At 49.2% G+C, this 21,864-nt stretch overlaps 1 protein-coding gene across 5 annotated transcripts in view; it reads right to left on the reverse strand.

Moving 5' to 3' along the window:
• Positions 1-4,255: 4,255 nt before the first annotated feature.
• Positions 4,256-21,864, reverse strand: part of kmt2cb (lysine (K)-specific methyltransferase 2Cb) — a 92,245-nt gene continuing 74,636 nt past the window's right edge. For 3 of the 5 annotated variants that reach the window (XM_062993754.1, XM_062993751.1, XM_062993756.1), the window contains 17 exons: positions 21,223-21,420; positions 18,648-18,827; positions 18,422-18,563; positions 18,193-18,340; positions 16,918-17,096; positions 16,048-16,178; positions 15,748-15,967; positions 15,528-15,667; positions 15,343-15,441; positions 13,925-15,068; positions 12,009-12,145; positions 11,782-11,912; positions 11,500-11,671; positions 9,199-9,315; positions 9,011-9,084; positions 6,712-6,820; positions 4,256-5,405 (listed from right to left, as the gene is read on the reverse strand). In XM_062993754.1, coding sequence (XP_062849824.1) covers positions 5,313-5,405; positions 6,712-6,820; positions 9,011-9,084; positions 9,199-9,315; positions 11,500-11,671; positions 11,782-11,912; positions 12,009-12,145; positions 13,925-15,068; positions 15,343-15,441; positions 15,528-15,667; positions 15,748-15,967; positions 16,048-16,178; positions 16,918-17,096; positions 18,193-18,340; positions 18,422-18,563; positions 18,648-18,827; positions 21,223-21,420 — 3,414 coding nt within the window. In that variant the 3' untranslated portion in view covers positions 4,256-5,312. The remainder of the gene's footprint in view (positions 5,406-6,711; positions 6,821-9,010; positions 9,085-9,198; positions 9,316-11,499; positions 11,672-11,781; positions 11,913-12,008; positions 12,146-13,924; positions 15,069-15,342; positions 15,442-15,527; positions 15,668-15,747; positions 15,968-16,047; positions 16,179-16,917; positions 17,097-18,192; positions 18,341-18,421; positions 18,564-18,647; positions 18,828-21,222; positions 21,421-21,864) is intronic. The other 2 variants (XM_062993752.1, XM_062993753.1) reach the window with 2 other exon arrangements.

Genomic DNA, 21,864 nt, shown 5'->3' on the forward strand with positions numbered 1-21,864 from the left:
AAGTTGAACTTATTATTTATTTGCACTCAAGCAATTAAAATCTGCAATTTTATGGTCTACAGTCATAAATAAGAATGACAAAGCACACAACTACTAAATAATAACCTTTGGTTGTCGCTGGCTATTTCTACGTACACCTACTGGCATTTACTTCTTTACTTTTCTTGAAGGCGAGAACATGACGTCACGTCTGTCGTCATCCGTGCATTTTAATTCCAATTTTTGTTCTCAAGGCATCGTTTGATGATTGCAACACTGGATTTGAAAGACATTAATATATATTTTTAATATTGCAATTTGTAAATATTAATACTGATAATGATCCCGCTTTTTCTTTGTCAGTTTACTCAGGATTGTTGTTTTTGTAAATAATTGTAAAAATATGTTTAATAAATCTTCACAATTTCTTACTTGGGATTTTTATGGCAACATCTTGGGAATTCTAAAAATGGAATGCAACACTGCTCCTGACATTCTCACCACGTGACCTTTACAGCTAAAAGTGACCGTCTTTAAAGTCGTCTCAATTGCTTCCACGAATGTGATGAGCTCACTGTACCTCCTAGTTTCCAGATCTGAATCTTTGGTATGTGGTGGAAAAGGAGGTGTGCAGCACCGACCAAGGGAATGTTTACCATGCCACAAAAGGTCGAGGCTGTTCTGAGAGCATACAGGGTTCTACCCAGTATTAGTATGGTGTTCCTAATAAACTGACCGGTGGCAGCGTGCAACCGTTATGCCACATTTCACATTTGTTAACCTACTTTACTTTAACAAAAGGTGGATTCGTTTCATGAGGGGTAAACTTTTGCATAAGATTGTAATTTCCTTCCTTTTTCTGTGGTAAATAAACAGATTTTTAAAAAACTTTTTAAACCTCAATGTTTAGCACAGTAGCAGCAGCATGGTAGCGCAGTGGTAGCTCAGTGGCTAAGGTTCAAGCACAACCACAGCCAGTTACCACTGTTGGGCCCCCAAGCAAGGCCCTTAACTCTTAATAACTTGAACTGTATTCAGTTATAACTGTAAATCGTTTGACATAAAGGCTTCCGCTAATACCTGGCTTGCTTCCTCTCCACCAATGCCGATCCCTGCTCTGATTCAGGAGAACGAAGCTAACCCACGCCCCCCTCCGACACGTGGGCAGCAGCCGTATGCATCTTATCACTTACACTTTGACGAGTGCAGTGCAGCTCAGCGTTGTGTACGGAGAGACACACCCTGAGAGAGAGCACTCTTTTCTCATCTCTGTGCAGGCACCATCAATCAGCCAGCAGAGGTCGTAATTGCACTAGTTATGAGAGAGTCCCTATCCGGCTTAATTCCGCCCATATCTGAACAACAGGCCAATCGTTGTTCATGTGGCCCAATTCCTCCTGGTGATTGATCGTGTAGTGTGTGCCCCCATCACCGATCAGTCGTGTAGTGTGAAAACCACAACTTAAAAGACTACCGATTGCAATAGATCCAGTCATGTAGTGTGAAAGTGGGAGGAAACTGCCCCAATCTGGCAACCTCTGAAGCAGACTCTGCGAAAACACGAGGAAAAAACAACAAAAAAAACATGACGAACAAAAACACACAAAATCCAAAAACTGGTGTAAAATATTTTATTTTTTCTGTAAATGTTCCTAAATTCAGTTCCTCAAATACCAAACCCTATAGTCGCTCTGTACTTCAAAAGGCTTCATTTTTCCAAAACTGTTGAGACCTACTTTACAACAGGGAGAGAAAAAAACACCACCGGGGGGCAAAATCGACGTATTTTACAAGACGAGAAAAATATTCAGCGAACAATTTAGTTACAGCTGTTCAAAATATTTACAACTGAGTCTTTAAAAAAGCATCATGCTCTGTACAATCTGTATCTGGAGAGCTGTGTACAAGAAACGCAAATATTCATATTAATAATAATAATAATAAAAAACTGATTTATCGTGTGAAGTGTGATCGCTACGACATGAACATTTCAGCTAGGCATGTACCGATAATCAGTTACATGATACATTGCGATATTTAACACACGCACAACGTTAGCAAAATCAAGCAGAGATATCACTCGGACTAAAAATAATGCAGCTTCGTTTATTTATTTATTTCTTTGTACACAAAATTGTGATTATCGTGATATTACGGTGGAATATCGGCACATGCCTGGTTCTCGACGTTTAGCTTCAGTTAGAATTCGTATGTACAGCGTTCTCGTGGTAGCTAAAGCTTATAAAACTGTAATTCCCTCGCTGCCTGGTCTGGTTCCTGATCCGGTGACACTTCATTCCAAGGCGGTTTGCGTAAGGGCTTCATAGAACGTCCATAAGCGCTGAATAATGCGTTCATACGACAATACAGGGCGACGCGTTCTTTACTTTTACATTATAAAATATTGAATTCATCGTTCCAATGTACGTTTTAAGACTCCTGGTCATGTTAACCAATCCAAAGTCCTCTTAAACTCCACCCACTGTCTGGGTATAGCCAATCAGAATCCGTATATAATGATACATACGCTTTGCGACGTAGTGTAATTGCTTATTAAGAATACATTTACATTTTCGGCATTTAGCAGACGCTTTTATCCAAAGCGACTTACAGTACAGTTACAGTGTACAGTCTGAGCAACTGAGGGTTAAGGGCCTTGCTCAAGAGCCCAACAGCAGCAACCTGGCAGTGGTGGGGCTTGAACCAGTGACCTTCTGGTTACTAGTCCAGTACCTTAACCACTAGGATATGGCATATAAGCTCAAACACAATACAATTAAGGTACTGGACTAGTAATCAAAAGGTTGCTGGTTCAAGCCCCACCACTGTCAGGTTGCTGCTGTTGGGCCCTTGAGCAAGGCCCTTAACCCTCAAGTGCTCAGACTGAACACTGTCACACTTCTGTACGTGGCTTTGGATAAAGGCGTCCGCTAAATGCCAAAAAATGTAAACGTAATCATGGCGCACTGGTGGCTCAGCGGTTAAGGTGCTGGACTAATAATCAGAAGGCTGTCGGTTCAAGTCCCTCCAACTGTGGGCCTCTGAGCAAGGCTCTTAACCTCAAACTGTATTGAGTTATAAGTTATAAGTTTAAGTCTGCTGAATGCAGCAAATGTAAATGACTGATCTTGGCAGACAACCATCGCTGTTCACTGATGCTATAACAGCAGCCCGAGGGACAAAATTCAGACGCCTTCCTTTGAGTGCAAAACGATAAATAAAAGTCGATAAAACTATCCGAGAAGCATCGAATGTATGAAGTACGTTAGTAAACAAGTATGTTAACACAATTTATTTCCACGTTGTAAGTTTGCGTCTGGGAACTTATTATTGCCAATCCAATTCCAATTAACCTGATTTTTAATACGGAAATTTATTACCCAACAACCTGGAGCTTTTACAAGCGCAGTGGGAGAATCGTATCTTGTAAATCGTCGGATTTGGGCATCCATAAACGAGGGGCCTGAGCTACACAAATATAATGAAATATTTTATTAGATTAGACTGGATTGGTATAAGAAGTACTGTAAAATACGCTAGCACACCAGAGCTGAGTTTCCGAATACATCGTATCGAATCTCAGCTCTGCCACCCGATTGGCTGTTGTTCATAGGGTTAGGGGCAAGTCGGATCACGGGTCACAGTCTGTACTGACTGTACGTGCCGGAGGGGGCGTATGTCAGTGGAGAGGCGTGCTCAGTCGGCGGTGGAGGGTTGAATCAGTGGAGGGGAGGATACAATCAGGGTGATTAGACACGACTAGATTAGCAGTATTTAGCAGACACTTTTATTAAAGCGACTTACACGATGAGCTGAACACAATGAGCGATTGAGGGTTAAGGGCCTTGCTCAGGGACCCAATTTTTCTCCCCTAATCTAGTCGTGTCCAGTAACCCTGATCTATACTGATTCGACCCTTCACCGCTGACTGAGCACGCCTCTCAACTGACATACGCCCCCTCCGGCACGTAGTCAGTACAGACGGCATTTTTCACCCGCACGAGTCGAGTTCATACACTTGACGGGCACCGTGTACGCAGGGCAACACCCCCATCAGCATTATTCCTCAGCCCTGTGCAGGCGCCATCAGTCAGCCAGCAGGGGCCGCAGTCGCACCGGTTATGACGACCTATGATCCGACTTTCTTACCCTCTAACCCTAAACAACAGCCAATCGTTGTTCATGCTGCCGCCCAGCCCAGTCGGAAAGGCAGAGCTGAGATTCGATACGATGTATTCGAGACCCCAATTCTGGTGCGCTAGCGTACTTTACCTGTGCGCCACCGGAGCGGCTCTAGTCCAGTATCTTAACCGCTGAGCTATTGCTGCACGTTATCTATTACGCCTGAACAATGAAGCGTTTTTATCCTCCTCCATTACTACAAAAGTTTTTCTAATCAAACCCTGATAAACGCTGTTCATAAACATGAAATTATACCAACGTAAAGATATGACTTCACTCTAAATAAACGTGTTCCGAAGCCCTCACGAAGACGTCCTTCGATTGGCGTGTGGACTCACGACAAAGAAGCTTCAATCACCCGAGTCGCCACAACAACCAGCCAGAAAAATACTGTAGTGAAGCGAAGCCGCGATTCTGTACAGACCGTCGTACGAAATAAACTCTGAGACGGGAAAAAAACGGGCGCGTCCGTAATTAAATAAGTGTCCAAAGCAGGAGGAAAACGAAGGAGGACGAGCACGTCTGAAACATCCACGTGAAGAAGGAAGGAAGTATTTGGTCGATCGTCGTTCGGATATTTCGCGTTATTTACAATTTATTTACATCACTGATGTAACAGAATCTCTTCAAACCTTCGCTGCTGTTTTGTTTGTTTTGTTTCGTCTTCCTCTCATTATTATCACATTAAAAATATTCACTCATTCATCACACTGTAATAAATACAAAACATTTTCTTACACACACACACACACACACGCACAAACACACACACACACACACACACGGAAACAACAACCGAGGATAAAACTGACTCACGGAATCAAGTATTCATTTTTTTTTTTTTTTCAGCGAGTTTCGTCCGTCTTCTTCGTTTTAGTGCAACTTGTTTATTTTTCCTTGATGCGGAACCGCGTCCGTACATTCTTCATTCAGTGATGTTCTACGCTACAGTCTCCGCCAATCACGGACGGCCCCGCCCACCTCCACAACCCATAAGGCATAACCGGCACAGTGATCGTTCTCGCGCGCTCTTGCTCTCTCGCATGGCGTCTCACACACGCGCGCACACACGCACACACACACGCTCGCATGGCACATGCAGGTTAATGAACCCTCCTCTGACACGCGTCCAGCCGTGCCGCCTCCCGGACTCAGTTCATCCACTTCCGACAGTTGGGCGCCCCACACAGACACGGCGTCTTGTTCTGGTTCTCCACCGCGGCCAGTCTGTAATCGTAGCACAGCTGCGAAACATTAAAGAAGAGCTCATTAAAGAAAGCACCACACTGCACACAGATATACCGCATGGCCAAAAGTATGTGGACACCAGAAGCAAATACTGAGCTCGGGCAATTAGCCCACGCCTATTCCAACAGAGCAGCGATTACATAGTGAGTAAGAATGCATTGTATTCCTTCCAACCTTGTGGCAGCAGATTGGGCCCAGAATGACAGCGAATTCCCACAGACGCACTCCAAAATCTTCATAGAAAGCCTTCCCACAAGAGTACAGGCAGTTACAGTCGCTTATGACTAACGCTTCGTTAGGGTTGAAACGATTTCTCGAGAAACTCGAGTAATTCGATGACTAAAAATCATCGATGCAAAATTTTCGCATCGAGGCGTCGTTTAATCCACACAACTATATACAGCTCACGGTGTTTCGGGTACTTTTCACGTACAGTTCGATGAATACTACGTATTTGGACACGCTCACCGCTCCTGCGTACTGTTCAGTGTGAAAGTGCGATTTGAACCGAAGCAGAGATGGAGAGAGAGAGAAAATATCGAGGGGCGAACAGAGGAGACCGGACAGAGAAAACCACAGAAGGTTTGAGATCATTTTCATCTGGAAAAAAAACGAAACTCAGAACAACATCCACACCATCAGAGCGTCGTGTTGATACGCCGACTTTTCTTTATTACAACCACCACAGGCTTTTTTGAAGGCTCAGGCAAACACACACGTACACACACGTACACACACGTACACACCAGATCTACCTCATCTAGGAGATACGATCCTGACAGAACCTCCTACAAACGCCACAAAGCCTCCCGACTAAATATTAAAGCTTTATGTTCTGCGTGAGCTGGAGCTGAAACTTTTAGTTCTACAAGTGGCACAAATTAGAGGCTCATGTTTATGTATTATTATTTATGATTTAGTTTTAGGTTGTCTGTTTACGTTTTAAAAGTAATTTGATGTATTTGTTTTTGCATTTCAGAAATGTTCTCTTTAAACTGTCCTGTACGCAGGAATAAAAATGTACAGTTTGTTTGAGAGACGCGTCTTATTGTATCTTATATGTTTTTATTTTTGCCCTTTATTAAAGCAAAAGTATTTCCTATCCGATTACTCGATTAATCGCTGGAATAATCGATAGAATACTCGATTACAAACATAATTGATAGTTGCAGCCCAACGCTTCATGTTATGCTCCAGTAAACCAGTAAGTTTTAATGGCCGGAAATTGTGTCCAAATGCACGAATATGAAAGGGTGTCCACAAACTTTTGGTGAAGCTCAGACTACGGTCGCTGTGCGTTACCTCTTCTCCTCTTTCGATGCGCCGATTGGAGCTGATGATGATCTTGTAGCCTCGCTCGAAGGTCACCACCTCCGCCACGCAGTTGGGCGAGCAGGAGTGATTGATATACCTACACACACACACACACACACACACACACACACACACACACACACACACGGGTCAAGTCTATATACAGTGTATCACAAAAGTGAGTACACCCCTCACATTTCTGCAGATATTTAAGTATATCTTTTCATGGGACAACACTGACAAAATGACACTTTGACACAATGAAAAGTAGTCTGTGTGCAGCTTATATAACAGTGTAAATTTATTCTTCCCTCAAAATAACTCAATATACAGCCATTAATGTCTAAACCACCGGCAACAAAAGTGAGTACACCCCTAAGAGACTACACCCCTAAATGTCCAAATTGAGCACTGCTCGTCATTTTCCCTCCAAAATGTCATGTGACTCGCTAGTGTTACTAGGTCTCGGGTGTGCATAGGGAGCAGGTGTGTTCAATTTAGTAGTACAGCTCTCACACTCTCTAATACTGGTCACTGAAAGTTCCAACATGGCACCTCATGGCAAAGAACTCTCTGAGGATCTTAAAAGACGAATTGTTGCGCTACATGAAGATGGCCAAGGCTACAAGAAGATTGCCAACACCCTGAAACTGAGCTGCAGCACAGTGGCCAAGATCATCCAGCGTTTTAAAAGAGCAGGGTCCACTCAGAACAGACCTCGCGTTGGTCGTCCAAAGAAGCTGAGTGCACGTGCTCAGCGTCACATCCAACTGCTGTCTTTGAAAGATAGGCGCAGGAGTGCTGTCAGCATTGCTGCAGAGATTGAAAAGGTGGGGGGTCAGCCTGTCAGTGCTCAGACCATACGCCGCACACTACATCAAATTGGTCTGCATGGCCGTCACCCCAGAAGGAAGCCTCTTCTGAAGTCTCTACACAAGAAAGCCTGCAAACAGTTTGCTGAAGACATGTCAACAAAGGACATGGATTACTGGAACCATGTCCTATGGTCTGATGAGACCAAGATTAATTTGTTTGGTTCAGATGGTCTCAAGCATGTGTGGCGGCAATCAGGTGAGGAGTACAAAGATAAGTGTGTCATGCCTACAGTCAAGCATGGTGGTGGGAATGCCATGGTCTGGGGCTGCATGAGTGCAGCAGGTGTTGGGGAGTTACATTTCATTGAGGGACACATGAACTCCAATATGTACTGTGAAATACTGAAGCAGAGCATGATCCCCTCCCTCCGGAAACTGGGTCGCAGGGCAGTGTTCCAGCATGATAATGACCCCAAACACACCTCTAAGACGACCACTGCTTTATTGAAGAGGCTGAGGGTAAAGGTGATGGACTGGCCAAGCATGTCTCCAGACCTAAACCCAATAGAACATCTTTGGGGCATCCTCAAGCGGAAGGTGGAGGAGCGCAAAGTCTCGAATATCCGCCAGCTCCGTGATGTCGTCATGGAGGAGTGGAAAAGCATTCCAGTGGCAACCTGTGAAGCTCTGGTAAACTCCATGCCCAGGAGAGTTAAGGCAGTTCTGGGAAATAATGGTGGCCACACAAAATATTGACACTTTAGGAACTTTCACTAAGGGGTGTACTCACTTTTGTTGCCGGTGGTTTAGACATTAATGGCTGTATATTGAGTTATTTTGAGGGAAGAATAAATTTACACTGTTATATAAGCTGCACACAGACTACTTTTCATTGTGTCAAAGTGTCATTTTGTCAGTGTTGTCCCATGAAAAGATATACTTCAATATCTGCAGAAATGTGAGGGGTGTACTCACTTTTGTGATACACTGTAACTACACAGTAGGCGTCTGCTGTCCACTAAATTTATCATTTATAAATAGGTGCATTTGGACCTTCCTTGGATCCCCCCCCCCTCCTCTGCTGCTTACCACACCCACCACATGCAGACAAACCCCATCCGACCTTCCCTCCTCCAAACACACCCAACTGTGTCTGAAATGCCCGCTGTGCCACCCGACCACATTGTCCCATCTTGGATATACTCGATTCCCCTGTGCACTCCGGTGGCCTGTGCTTGTTTGCGGCACCCTTGCTCTCTTTATCCAAAACTCAAAGTGTCCTGGCGCTACGCCGGACCGTGCTGTGGTCCTTGTGTAATTCATCAAGCCAACAGTAGGAGTCGCTGTTGCAGAGGTCAGGAGGTGATACCACTTTTAAACACGGCAGGTCTGATGAGAACCGGGCCGGTCTGACGGCACCTAGAATCCTGACTGGGTCGTGATGTACCAGCGCATTAGCGTTTTATTTTTACCTTGCAGGGCTTCCGGAGCAGGTGGCATCGATCCCGTACTCGCCGTCGATGCGGAACATGAACGACGTTCGGTTCTGAAACACAAAATCCCATCAGCCTGGTTAACATTAAGCTGGCGAACAGATCCGCCCCGCCTGCGGTGGTCTTAGGTTAGCTGTTTAAACTATGGTTAGTAGCTGTATAAACACCTTGGTCTTGTAGTGCAGCTCCTTCCTCATGGCTACTTCAGTACGCAGGATGCTCCCCAGATACTCGATCACCATCGTCTGCTTCTCAATGACCCGAGCAGCGAACAGTCCCAGACCCTGCACAGCAACCACAGCAGCGCGTTAACAAACTAAATCATTACAATTTTTAACTAACAGCAATTTTTATTCCTCTGCACTCTGGCGCCCCCTGCTGGTCACAAAGGAGGTTAATAGAACTTCTGGTAAATGAAGTGATTTATATCTGTATGAGGGAGTGAAGGGGAGTGAGGGGGTGATTTGTACCTGGATGAGGGAGAGAGGGGGTGATCTGTACCTGTATTCCGGAGTGAGGCGGGGCTGGGGGGGGGGGGGTGTGTCTGTACCTGTATTCGGGAGTGAGGCAGGGCTGAGGGGGGTCTGTACCTGTATTCGGGAGTGAGGCGGGGGTGAGGGGGGGTCTGTACCTGTATTTGGGAGTGAGGCGGGGCTGCGGGGGGGTCTGTACCTGTATTTGGGAGTGAGGCGGGGCTGCAGGGGGGTCTGTACCTGTATTTGGGAGTGAGGGGGGTCTATACCTGTATTTGGGAGTGAGGGGGGTCTATACCTGTATTCGGGAGTGAGGCGGGGCTGCAGGGCGGTCTGTACCTGTATTCAGGAGTGAGGGGGGTCTGTACCTGTATTCGGGAGTTAGGCGGGGCTGCAAGGGGGTCTGTACCTGTATTCAGGAGTGAGGGGGTCTGTACCTGTATTCGGGAGTGAGGCGGGGCTGCGGGGGGGTCTGTACCTGTATTCGGGAGTGAGGCGGGGCTGCGGGGGGGGTCTGTACCTGTATTCGGGAGTGAGGGGGGTTTGTACCTGTATTCGGGAGTGAGGCGGGGCTGCGGGGGGGGTCTGTACCTGTATTCGGGAGTGAGGGGGGTTTGTACCTGTATTCGGGAGTGAGGCGGGGCTGCGGGGGGGTCTGTACCTGTATTCGGGAGTGAGGGGGGTTTGTACCTGTATTCATGAGTGAGGCGGGGCTGCGGGGGGGTCTGTACCTGTATTCGGGAGTGAGGCGGGGCTGCGGGGGGGTCTGTACCTGTATTCGGGAGTGAGGCGGGGTCTGTACCTGTATTCAGGAGTGAGGGGGGTCTGTACCTGTATTCGGGAGTGAGGCGGGGGGGTCTGTACCTGTATTCAGGAGTGAGGGGGGTTTGTACCTGTATTCATGAGTGAGGCGGGGCTGCGGGGGGGTCTGTACCTGTATTCGGGAGTGAGGCGGGGGGGGGGGGGTCTGTACCTGTATTCGGGAGTGAGGGGGGTTTGTACCTGTATTCATGAGTGAGGCGGGGCTGCGGGGGGGTCTGTACCTGTATTCGGGAGTGAGGCGGGGGGGGGGGGGGGGTCTGTACCTGTATTCGGGAGTGAGGCGGGGCTGCGGGGGGGTCTGTACCTGTATTCGGGAGTGAGGCGGGGTCTGTACCTGTATTCAGGAGTGAGGGGGGTCTGTACCTGTATTCGGGAGTGAGGCGGGGGGGGGGGGTCTGTACCTGTATTCGGGAGTGAGGCGGGGCTGCGGGGGGGTCTGTACCTGTATTCGGGAGTGAGGCGGGGTCTGTACCTGTATTCAGGAGTGAGGGGGGTCTGTACCTGTATTCGGGAGTGAGGCGGGGGGGTCTGTACCTGTATTCAGGAGTGAGGGGGGTCTGTACCTGTATTCGGGAGTGAGGCGGGGGGGTCTGTACCTGTATTCGGGAGTAAGCCGGGGAGGGGGGGGGGATGGGGTCTGTACCTGTATTCGGGAGTGAGGCGGGGTCTGTACCTGTATTCAGGAGTGAGGGGGGTCTGTACCTGTATTCGGGAGTGAGGCGGGGGGGGGGGGGTCTGTACCTGTATTCGGGAGTGAGGCGGGGCTGCGGGGGGGTCTGTACCTGTATTCGGGAGTGAGGCGGGGTCTGTACCTGTATTCAGGAGTGAGGGGGGTCTGTACCTGTATTCGGGAGTGAGGCGGGGGGGGGGGGTCTGTACCTGTATTCGGGAGTGAGGCGGGGCTGCGGGGGGGTCTGTACCTGTATTCGGGAGTGAGGCGGGGTCTGTACCTGTATTCAGGAGTGAGGGGGGTCTGTACCTGTATTCGGGAGTGAGGCGGGGGGGTCTGTACCTGTATTCGGGAGTGAGCCGGGGAGGGGGGGGGGATGGGGTCTGTACCTGTATTCGGGAGTGAGGCGGGGGGGGGGGGGGGTATCTGTACCTGTATTCGGGAGTAAGGCGGGGGGGGGGGGGGTATCTGTACCTGTATTCGGGAGTGAGGGGGGTCTGTACCTGTATTCGGGAGTGAGCGAGGTAAACGTTGCTCCTCCACTCGCTGCTCAGGCGGCGGTACTGGGACGATTTGGAGTGGATGAAGTGTTTGCTGTGGGACGAGCCGCCCTCCGCCGGAGCCGAATTCTGGATCACACAGGAGACCCGGTTCCACGCGGACAGGATCTCCGACCTGTCAGAGGAACAGAAAGAACCCGATTAGAACGGAGCCGCTGAAACACAGACGAGGGCGCGGCGGGCGCAGCGGGCGCGGCGGGCGCGGCGGGCGATTTGGACACCCACCTTCGGCACTGCGGGTAGCTCCGGAGCTCGGACCGGGCACAGCCTGACGGGTTGATGGATAACGGAAGCTGCAACATGGGGTTCGGCCCGTAACGGAAGCGGTACCTGGAGCACGCCCCCACACCCGGCAGCTACGATCACAATCAGAACAGAGAGGGTTCACATCAGTGTGTAACAAGGGAGTCTGCCATGTTTGCGTTTGTGAGCAGTGGTGGGTTTGTACGTACGGATTCTGCGATGCGTGTTACTGCAGACACCGTGAATCCAAACAGATCTTCACCCTTCAGGTAGACGGGGAACAACCTGAGCATCCCTGTTTCTGCTCTCCTCTCAGCTACTGAGACTAGAACCTTCTCCCAGACTCCTACACACACACACATTATATAAGCAAAACAGTACACACATCATTTTACTTGCTAAATCATTCCTTTATTACAAAGACCTGCTGTATTCTGATCAGGGTTGTAGAGGGTCTATCTATCAAAAACCATCTACATCCTCCATCTACCCATCTACATAATCCATCCATCCATACATCAATCCATCCATCCATCTACATAATCCATCCATCTACAACATCAATCCATCTACAGAATCCATCCATCCATCTACAGAATCCATCCATCTACAGAATCCATCCATCTACAGAATCCATCCATCCATCTACAACATCCATCAATCAATACCATCAACATAATCCATCCATCTACATAATCCATCCATCTACATCCTCCATCTACCCATCTACATAATGCATCCATCCATACATCAATCCACCCATCTACATAATCCACCCATCTACATAATCCATCCATCTACATAATCCAACCATCTACAACATCCATCCATCTACAACATCCATCCATCTACATAATCCATCCATCTACAGAATCCATCCATCCATCTACATAATCCATCCATCTACATAATCCATCCATCCATCTACATAATCCATCCATCTACATAATCCATCCATCTACAACATCCATCCATCTACATAATCCATCCATCTACATAATCCATCCATCCATCTACATAATCCATCCATCTACAGAATCCATCCATCTACATAATCCATCCATCCATCTACATAATCCATCCATCCATACATCAATCCATCCAGCCATCTACATAATCCATCAATCAATACCATCAACATAATCCATCCATCAATCTATCTACATAATCCATCTATCCATACATCCATCCATCTACATAATCCATCCATCCATCTACATCCTCCATCTACCCATCTACATAATGCATCCATCCATACATCAATCCATCCATCCATCTACAACATCCATCCATCTACATAATCCATCCATCTACATAATCCATCCATCCATCCATCCATCTACATAATCCATCCATCCATCCATCTACATAATCCATCCATCCATCCATCCATCTACATAATCCATCCATCCATCTACATAATCCATCCATCTATCCATCCTACATAATCCATCCATCTATCTACATAATCCATCCATCTATCCATCCAACATAATCCATCCATCCATCCATCTACATAATCCATCCATCCATCTACATAATCCATCCATCTACATAATCCATCCATCCATCTACATAATCCATCCATCCATCCATCTACATTATCCATCCATTCATCTACATAATCCATCCATCCATCTACAGAATCCATCCATCCATCTATCTACATAATCCATCCATCCATCCATCTACAGAATCCATCCATCCAACATAATCCATCCATCTACAGAATCCATCCATCCAACATAATCCATCCATCCATCTACATAATCCATCCATCCATCTACATAATCCATCCATCCATCCATCTACATTATCCATCCATTCATCTACATAATCCATCCATCCATCTACAGAATCCATCCATCCATCTATCTACATAATCCATCCATCCATCCATCTACAGAATCCATCCATCCAACATAATCCATCCATCTACAGAATCCATCCATCCAACATAATCCATCCATCCATCTACGTAATTCATCCATCCATTCATCAATATTAATTCACATGATCCATTAATTCAACATCATCTGCATGATCCATCCATCAACATTCATTTTTACAATCCATCCATCTACACCTACATTCATCAATCTACATAATTTATGCTTTATTGTACCTTTAGCCGTGGTGTCTGTGAGCAGCAGGTCGTCGTGCCCCTGTTCCACCACCCTGATGCAGAATTCCGGGCGACCCTGGTGTTCCTCGATGGTGCAGACGTAGCGGCAGCGTTGGCGCCCGTGCCTCATGCTCCAGTACAGCCGGGTGGCTTCGTATCCGGGAGGAAAGAAGGCGTTCGATGTGTGAAAGTTGGGCATCAGCGTGGGAGGAAGCTGCCCCATGTTATGAAAGAGCAGGCTGCCCACACGGAAGGTGTGTCCGAGCTCGGGCCGCTGGACTACCGCCGTCAACAGGCGCAGCTCATCACGCTGAACGTAGACCCGGCGGAAAACCGAAAAACAGCGCAGACGCTGATCCTCCAGGTGGAACAGCGCCCCCGAGCCGGAGATCCTGGGGCGGTGCTGATGGCACAGCATGGTCTTGTCCTTGAAGAAGGTGCACCCGGCCTGCAGGGCGCACGTGAAGTGGTAGACGTTCAGGCAGCGGAGCCGGTGGCACCCGCTGGTGGCCCCCAGGCGCTGGCAGAAGGCGCAGGTCACGGTCTGACCGCGCTGGCGAGCCTGCTCCACGTTGATCAGGGCGCCCGCCTGCGTCTCGTACACCTCCGACGACCAGAGGGCGCAGTTCAGGTGCACCCAGGTGTCCAGGTCGATGTTCAGCAGGCGAGCGGCGCCGTCCGTCAGCCCGTCGCCCTCCTGGTGGCAGAAGCAGCAGCGGCGCCGGTCGCGCAGGGACGAGCAGGGCCGCAGGGACGACGTCAGCTGGAGCAGGAGATCCTCCACCGCCTTCTCCGGCGCCGGAGAGCCGGACTTCCGCGCCAGGATCTGGATGGTCCACTTGCGCCAGCGCAGACCCTTCCAGCGCTTCCCGGCGTGGTGCCACGGCTTCTCCTCGGAGACGCTCTGGAAGCGAGGCTTCACCATCACTTTCAGGTCCGGGGTCTCGGGAAGGTTCGGCTCCAGCTTGGGCTGCAGCGGCGCCGCAGGGGTCAGACCGGGGACGGTCGGGGACGAGGGTAAAACTTTGGGCTGAAGCTGAGCCAGACAGTGGACGTCCAGAGAGGACATGTTGTTGCTGTACTGGTGCTGAGCTTTGGATGGACTTTCTTTCACCGAAATACTGGACAGCAGAGCCACAGACGCCTAAAAACACAGTAACACCAGGATGTTCGGTAAATCACCCTAATAAACCATGTTTTCTCCGCCCTTCCCACCCTCAGACACACCCAACATGCTTCAAATCACCAACCAATGGTGGGTCCTCATGCTGAGCTGTCTCACGTACAGAGTCACGCTACGCCCCACGTAACCCCCAACCACTCATATCACAGCAACAGTGAGAAGTAACCCCCATTCGACCCTCCCACCCTCAGACACGGCCCACTATGTCTCACTACGGACAGACAGACAGACTGACCTTGGCGTCTCCGCTGGACTTGGACTGGCTCGAGGAGTGCAGGACGAGGCAGCTGTGGCTGCAGAACACCAGATCCCCGTCAGAACCGGGCCGAGACTCCTGCACAGAGAGGACGGAGGGCGTGAGACCCCGTCGGAGCGCCGAAAACAGAAGGTGCATCATTAATGTGAGGAATGATCTCGTACCTGTGCTTTGATTGGCTGATCTTTGCCCGGTTTCCTCACGCCGCTGCCCAGGATGACCACCTTACAGTTCCGACACCACTGCGGTTTGGGGCCCGGACTGCTCGCCCCCTCTCGGTACAGTTCTCTGCCTCCCATTGGACCTGATCCCGAGAAAAAAATCCGGTTAAAGGACCTGTTAGAGGACGATTTGTAGACCTTTGATGTTTTGGGGAGCACTCACTTTTACCGTGCTTCAGATGGACGTGCTGGTTCTGCTGCTGCGTTCCCGAGTGCGCCAGATTCAGCCGCTGAGCATGGAAAGGGCGTGGATCAACACCATGCGCCGACGCCCTATGGGCACCCGCGTTGGCGTGCAGCCACGGCCCGCCGCTCACTTCGTAACTGCTGGGGATCTTGACCTGGATCAGGTTGGCGATGGCCGCGACCACATCGGTGATGTTCTGAAAGGAAAAGCACGCGGTTAGCGCTCCCGCCGGCGTACCACGCCGACCCCTCACTGATAAACGACGGCCTCTCTCACCTCGGCCGCGGACGGTTTCAGAGTGATGGCTATGGAGACCAGGCCGGCGCCGTTCTGCCGCGCCCCGAACGCAGAGCCCAAGAACATGCCGGGAGGTTCGGTCTTGATCTTGCTCAGCTTCACCTCCGACCCTGAAAACACAGCAGTTTTACTGACACCTAGTGGCTGTACGTGTGAACTGACACTAAGATGTGGAGCATTTTTTAGATTTTTAGATGATTTATATCTATACATGCACCGTACACGCCCAGAACTATGTAGACACCCTTCGTAATCATCGAGTTCGAGCCTTTTGGCCACACCCACCAAAATAAATCATACGCTTTTACCTTCATGGTGACCGTTTTAGAAAGGGAGGTCCATAAAGACTCCGTTTGAGGGTTTTGGTGTGGAAGAACTCCAGAACCCTTCGAGGAGGGTATACTCGCCCATCTCACGCCCCCCTCCGACGTGTGCGAAGTCCCTTGACCCCTTCGTTTACACCCGTGTTTTAGTGGATGAGCCTCATTCTGCTAACCAGGGTCAGGGTCCTTGAACGGCGTTAGAAGACTCCGCCCACTAAGTCCGGTCTTCTCCAGTTGTGCCCACTAGATGGCACTCAGCCGACCGGTGGCAGAGCCGGGTGTTCATGATCTCTGCGTTTTTTTGACTGAATGGGCTCAAAGCATTCCCAGATGAGCGGAGTCTGTTAGAGCTGCACTGACCAACTCGACACACACAGCACTGATTTAAATATCGAACGTCCCAACCAGATTATACTCAGGTGTCCACATACTTTTGCAATACAGCGTTTTACTGTGATGAATGTAGGTTACCAATGGGGTAAAAATAAGGTACCGAAAACCAGTGGCACCGGTGAGGGGCGCGTACCTTTCCCCCTGGAACTGGGGAGCATGGGCATGATGGGAGAAAGGCACGGAGACAGGGGCTCCTGCTTCACCAGGCGCAGATCGGGGTAGCGGCTGATCTCCACGCCGACCACGCTCTCCGGAGACGAGGAGGGGACGAAACTGTCGGGCGTGTCCCTGTCCTCGCAGTGCTCCTGCCCCCTGCACAGGAAAAAAGCAATAGGAATAAACGTTAGAAATAACTGGTCTACCGAGTCAAGGTATCCAAAACATGTGAACCGGTCCAGACGTGCAGACATTCCTGCACCGATGAACCCCCCCGAACCCCTGCAGGCACCCAAAATTTATACTCTCTACCCCTGTGCTGGGACTGGAAGTTATTTTCACAACTCTGTTCTATGTAGTCCATATTTTTAGCTCTTTGTAACTGAGAGGCTCTTTTTTGGCCCGGGCACCACCCCCCTACCTCTTTTGCCCTCTGCCTCTTTGCCCCATAAGCCAAGTGAGAAACCCCCAGCCTCAGAGAGAGTCAACGCCCTTCCACCAATCATCCATCGTTCACACTTTCAGCATTTATCCAAAGCGACGTACAGTTATCTTTGAATACAATTTGAGCAATTGAGGGTTGAGAGTCTTGTCCAGGGGCCCAACAGTGGTGGGGCTTGAACCAGTAACCTTTTGATTACTAATCAAGTACCTTAAGCGCTGAGCTACCACATTACATTACATTTACATTTTCTGCTTTTATCCAAAGCGACTCACAGTACTGTGACAGCATACTGTCTAAGCAACTGAGGGTTAAGGGCCTCGCTCAAGGGCCCAACAGTGACAATCTGGCTGTGGTGAGGTTTGAACCAGCAACCTTATGTTTACTAGTCCAGTACCTTAACCACTAGGCTACAGCTGCCCCCGAATCATGCAATCTTGATTCCAAATCTCAGAAGTGCTATCAGCCAGGCAGGCTTCTTAACAGACACAACTGGCTGAGCCTGAGGGAGGGAGGGAGGGAGGGAGGGAGTCTGGGTTTCTGTTCATTACCGACAACTCGTGCAGTCGCCTCAATCGGACAGCAGAGGTCGCTTTTGTGCAACAGAAATGAAGAGAAACCCAGACTCCGAACCTTCCCTCCCTCCCTCAGGCGCAGCCAGTTGTGCCTGTTAGATGGTTGCCTGGTTGATAGCACTTCTAAAATTCGGAATCAAGATCACATGACCCACTGGCTCACAGCGTCCCTCAAAACGTGGGTACATTTTTGGTTATTTTTTTCTTTAAAAAAGCAGGACGGTGCCAGACTGACCTCAGCTCCTCTTGGTTGTTGTGGGGCGGCGTGGGTAGAGAAGCGGGCACGTCCACCGTTTTGGGTCCGTGGGCCAGAGCCCGCGCCAGGAGCTCCTCCTCGGTCTTGAACGGCACGTGCAGTGGCCTCGCGGGGAGGCCCTTGGTTACTACGTGGAAGGAAAACAGAGATCAGTAAACAAACAAACAGAAGAAAGCGATAAGAACTGGTCAGCGGGGAAGGTCCTCACCATCGTGGCTGCTCACGACGGCCGCTTTGGCCGCCAGCTCCTCGGTGGTGGCGAATCCGTTGAGCAGCTTCTGGCGTGCCACGGGCGGAGGGGTCGGGGGCAGCGAGGCCGGAGGGGTGGGAGGGTTACTCAGATTGTTCTGCTGTTAGAAGACAGAAGGGGTTCGTCTGGTCAGAACCTCACATAAACGATAAAGAACTGGATCCAGATGTTCCACCGCACTTACCTTGTAAATGAGCTGGGAGTAATAGTCCGACATGCCGTCCAGCGAGGCGCTCCCGAACGTCCCCGAGAGGCGGCTCTCGCCGTCCAGCTGGCTACCACCGTACGGCACAAAGTGGGCGAAGTTTACCCTGACTAAAGGCTCCATGAGGGGCAGGAGAGAGTTCTGCTGCTGCTGCTGCTGCTGGGACACAAGAAATGGGAATACGTTGAATTTTTGGTGTGGTAAAGGGATATGTGTGAGCGAGTCTTTGAGCTAGAGTCCGAGTCGAGTCACGAGTCTTTAGGCTAGAGTCAAAGTCAAGTAACAAGTATTTAGGCTAGAGTCAAAGTCAAGTCACGAGTCTTTAGGCTAGAGTCCGAGTCAAGTCACGAGTCTTTAGGCTAGAGTCCGAGTCGAGTCACGAGTCTTTAGGCTAGAGTCCGAGTCGAGTCACGAGTCTTTAGGCTAGAGTCCGAGTCGAGTCACGAGTCTTTAGGCTAGAGTCCGAGTCGAGTCACGAGTCTTTAGGCTAGAGTCCGAATCGAGTCACGAGTCTTTAGGCTAGAGTCCGAGTCGAGTCACGAGTCTTTAGGCTAGAGTCCGAGTCGAGTCACGAGTCTTTAGGCTAGAGTCCGAGTCAAGTCACGAGTCTTTAGGCTAGAGTCCGAGTCAAGTCACGAGTCTTTAGACTAGAGTCCGAGTCAAGTCATGAGTCTTTAGGCTAGAGTCCGAGTCAAGTCATGAGTCTTTGGGCTAGAGTCCGAGTCAAGTCACAAGTCTTTAGGCTAGAGTCCGAGTCAAGCCACGAGTGTTTAGGCTAGAGTCCGAGTCAAGTCACGAGTCTTTAGACTAGAGTCCGAGTCAAGTCATGAGTCTTTAGGCTAGAGTCCGAGTCAAGTCATGAGTCTTTGGGCTAGAGTCCGAGTCAAGTCACAAGTCTTTAGGCTAGAGTCCGAGTCAAGCCACGAGTGTTTAGGCTAGAGTCAAAGTCAAGTCACGAGTCTTTAGGCTAGAGTCAAAGTCAAGTCACAAGTCTTTAGGCTAGAGTCAAAGTCAAGTCACGAGTCTTTAGGCTAGAGTCAAAGTCAAGTCACGAGTCTTTAGACTAGAGTCCGAGTCAAGTCACGAGTCTTTAGGCTAGACTCAAAGTCAAGTCACGAGTCTTTAGGCTAGAGTCAAAGTCAAGTCACGAGTCTTTAGGATAGAGTCAAAGTCAAGTCATGAGTCTTTAGACTAGAGTCAAAGTCAAGTCATGAGTCTTTAGACTAGAGTCTGAGTCAAGTCACAAGTCTTTAGGTTAGAGTCGAAGTCGAGTCACGAGTCTTTAGGCTAGAGTCCGAGTCGAGTCACGAGTCTTTAGGCTAGAGTCTAAGTCAAGTCACGAGTCTTTGAGCTAGAGTCAGGAGAGAGTTCTGCTGCTGCTGCTGCTGCTGGGACACAAGAAATGGACACAAACAAATGGGAATACGTTGAATTTTTGGTGTGGTAAAGGGGTATGTGTGAGCGAGTCTTTGAGCTAGAGTCCGAGTCAAGTCACGAGTCTTTAGGCTAGAGTCCGAGTCAAGTCACGAGTCTTTAGGCTAGAGTCAAAGTCAAGTCACGAGTCTTTAGGCTAGAGTCCGAGTCGAGTCACGAGTCTTTAGGCTAGAGTCCGAGTCAAGTCACGAGTCTTTAGGCTAGAGTCCGAGTCGAGTCACGAGTCTTTAGGCTAGAGTCTGAGTCGAGTCACGAGTCTTTAGGCTAGAGTCTGAGTCAAGTCACGAGTCTTTAGGCTAGAGTCCGAGTCAAGTCACGAGTCTTTAGACTAGAGTCCGATTCAAGTCATGAGTCTTTAGGCTAGAGTCCGAGTCAAGTCATGAGTCTTTGGGCTAGAGTCCGAGTCAAGTCACGAGTCTTTAGGCTAGAGTCAAATTCAAGTCACGAGTGTTTAGGCTAGAGTCAAAGTCAAGTCACGAGTCTTTAGGCTAGAGTCAAAGTCAAGTCACAAGTCTTTAGGCTAGAGTCAAAGTCAAGTCACGAGTCTTTAGGCTAGAGTCAAAGTCAAGTCACGAGTTCCCATCTCTGCGGTGCACCTTCTTATTTTGATCAAGATCTTTGATCCAGGACTCGACTGATGCTTAAATGTACCTATTTGTCCAGAGTTACTTCCCAAAAACATGCAGAAGGTGGATTAGCCACACTAAATTTGCACCCATGTTTCCCCCACTCTGATGGGTTGGGTTGGGCTTGGTGGCGGTGGCTCTATACTCCCACCCACGCTCTTATCCACCTTGGCTTCAGCCAATGACGTAGTGACAAATCAGAAGCCATGAAATGTGTCCTTACACTATAAGACCAAAAGTATTTGGACACCCCTCTTTATTACTGTGTTCTGGTATTGTAGCCACACCCACACAAACCACCTATACCAGCTCCAGGCTATTTTGACTCATATGGCCCCAAAATCTTCATTCATATCAATATAAATTATTTAAATATTCAGATAGGATTTGTTTATCAATGTAAACACATCGTCTGGTCAAAAGTATGTGGACACCATGCCGATGTACGTACAACAACCTGCCGATGGAGGAACACCTCGAGCGATCGGCCTCACCTGTTTTAGGTTGGTCATCATGGGCTCGGCGCAGGAGGAGAACATGACGTGCCTCTCGTCCTCCTTCTTCCTCTTTTTGGAGCGAGGGGCCGGGCGGTCGCCGCCCTTCTGAGGCCTCTTGTTCTTCTGTTTCTTCTTGTCGTCGGAGAAGGTCCCGCCGAAGTCCGGATTGAAGGCGAACTCCCTGTCTGAGAAGGTCTGTGTTGAAGAGAGGAGAAGTTAGACCAGACGTTTACATACATGTGAGGAACATGTCTTGTATTTTTAATGGGATTTAGGGTTGAGTGCTCTGCCCAACAGTGGTCCTAGCAGCGGCAGAGCCGGGACACGAACCCACAACCTTTTTTTATGCATTTTCTCCCCCATTTTCCTCCTGATTTAGCTCATTCTGCTGCTGAGGGATACCCGATTGCATCCGAGGAGAGCACGCCGCTGCACAGCGCTCCTCTTCTTCTGAGCAACCACCAATCGTGCCGTTACATCGGTCGGAAAGCAGAGGTCGCATTTGTGCAATAGAAAAGAAGTGAAACCCAGACTCCGAACCTTCCCTCCCTCCCTCAGGCGCAGCCAGTTGTGACCCTCAAATCACATGACCCTCAAAACGTGGGTAAATTTTCCGTCATTTTATATTTAGCACATTAA

The sequence above is a fragment of the Trichomycterus rosablanca genome, chromosome 4 (genome assembly GCF_030014385.1).
Source record: "Trichomycterus rosablanca isolate fTriRos1 chromosome 4, fTriRos1.hap1, whole genome shotgun sequence".
NCBI lineage: Eukaryota > Metazoa > Chordata > Actinopteri > Siluriformes > Trichomycteridae > Trichomycterus > Trichomycterus rosablanca.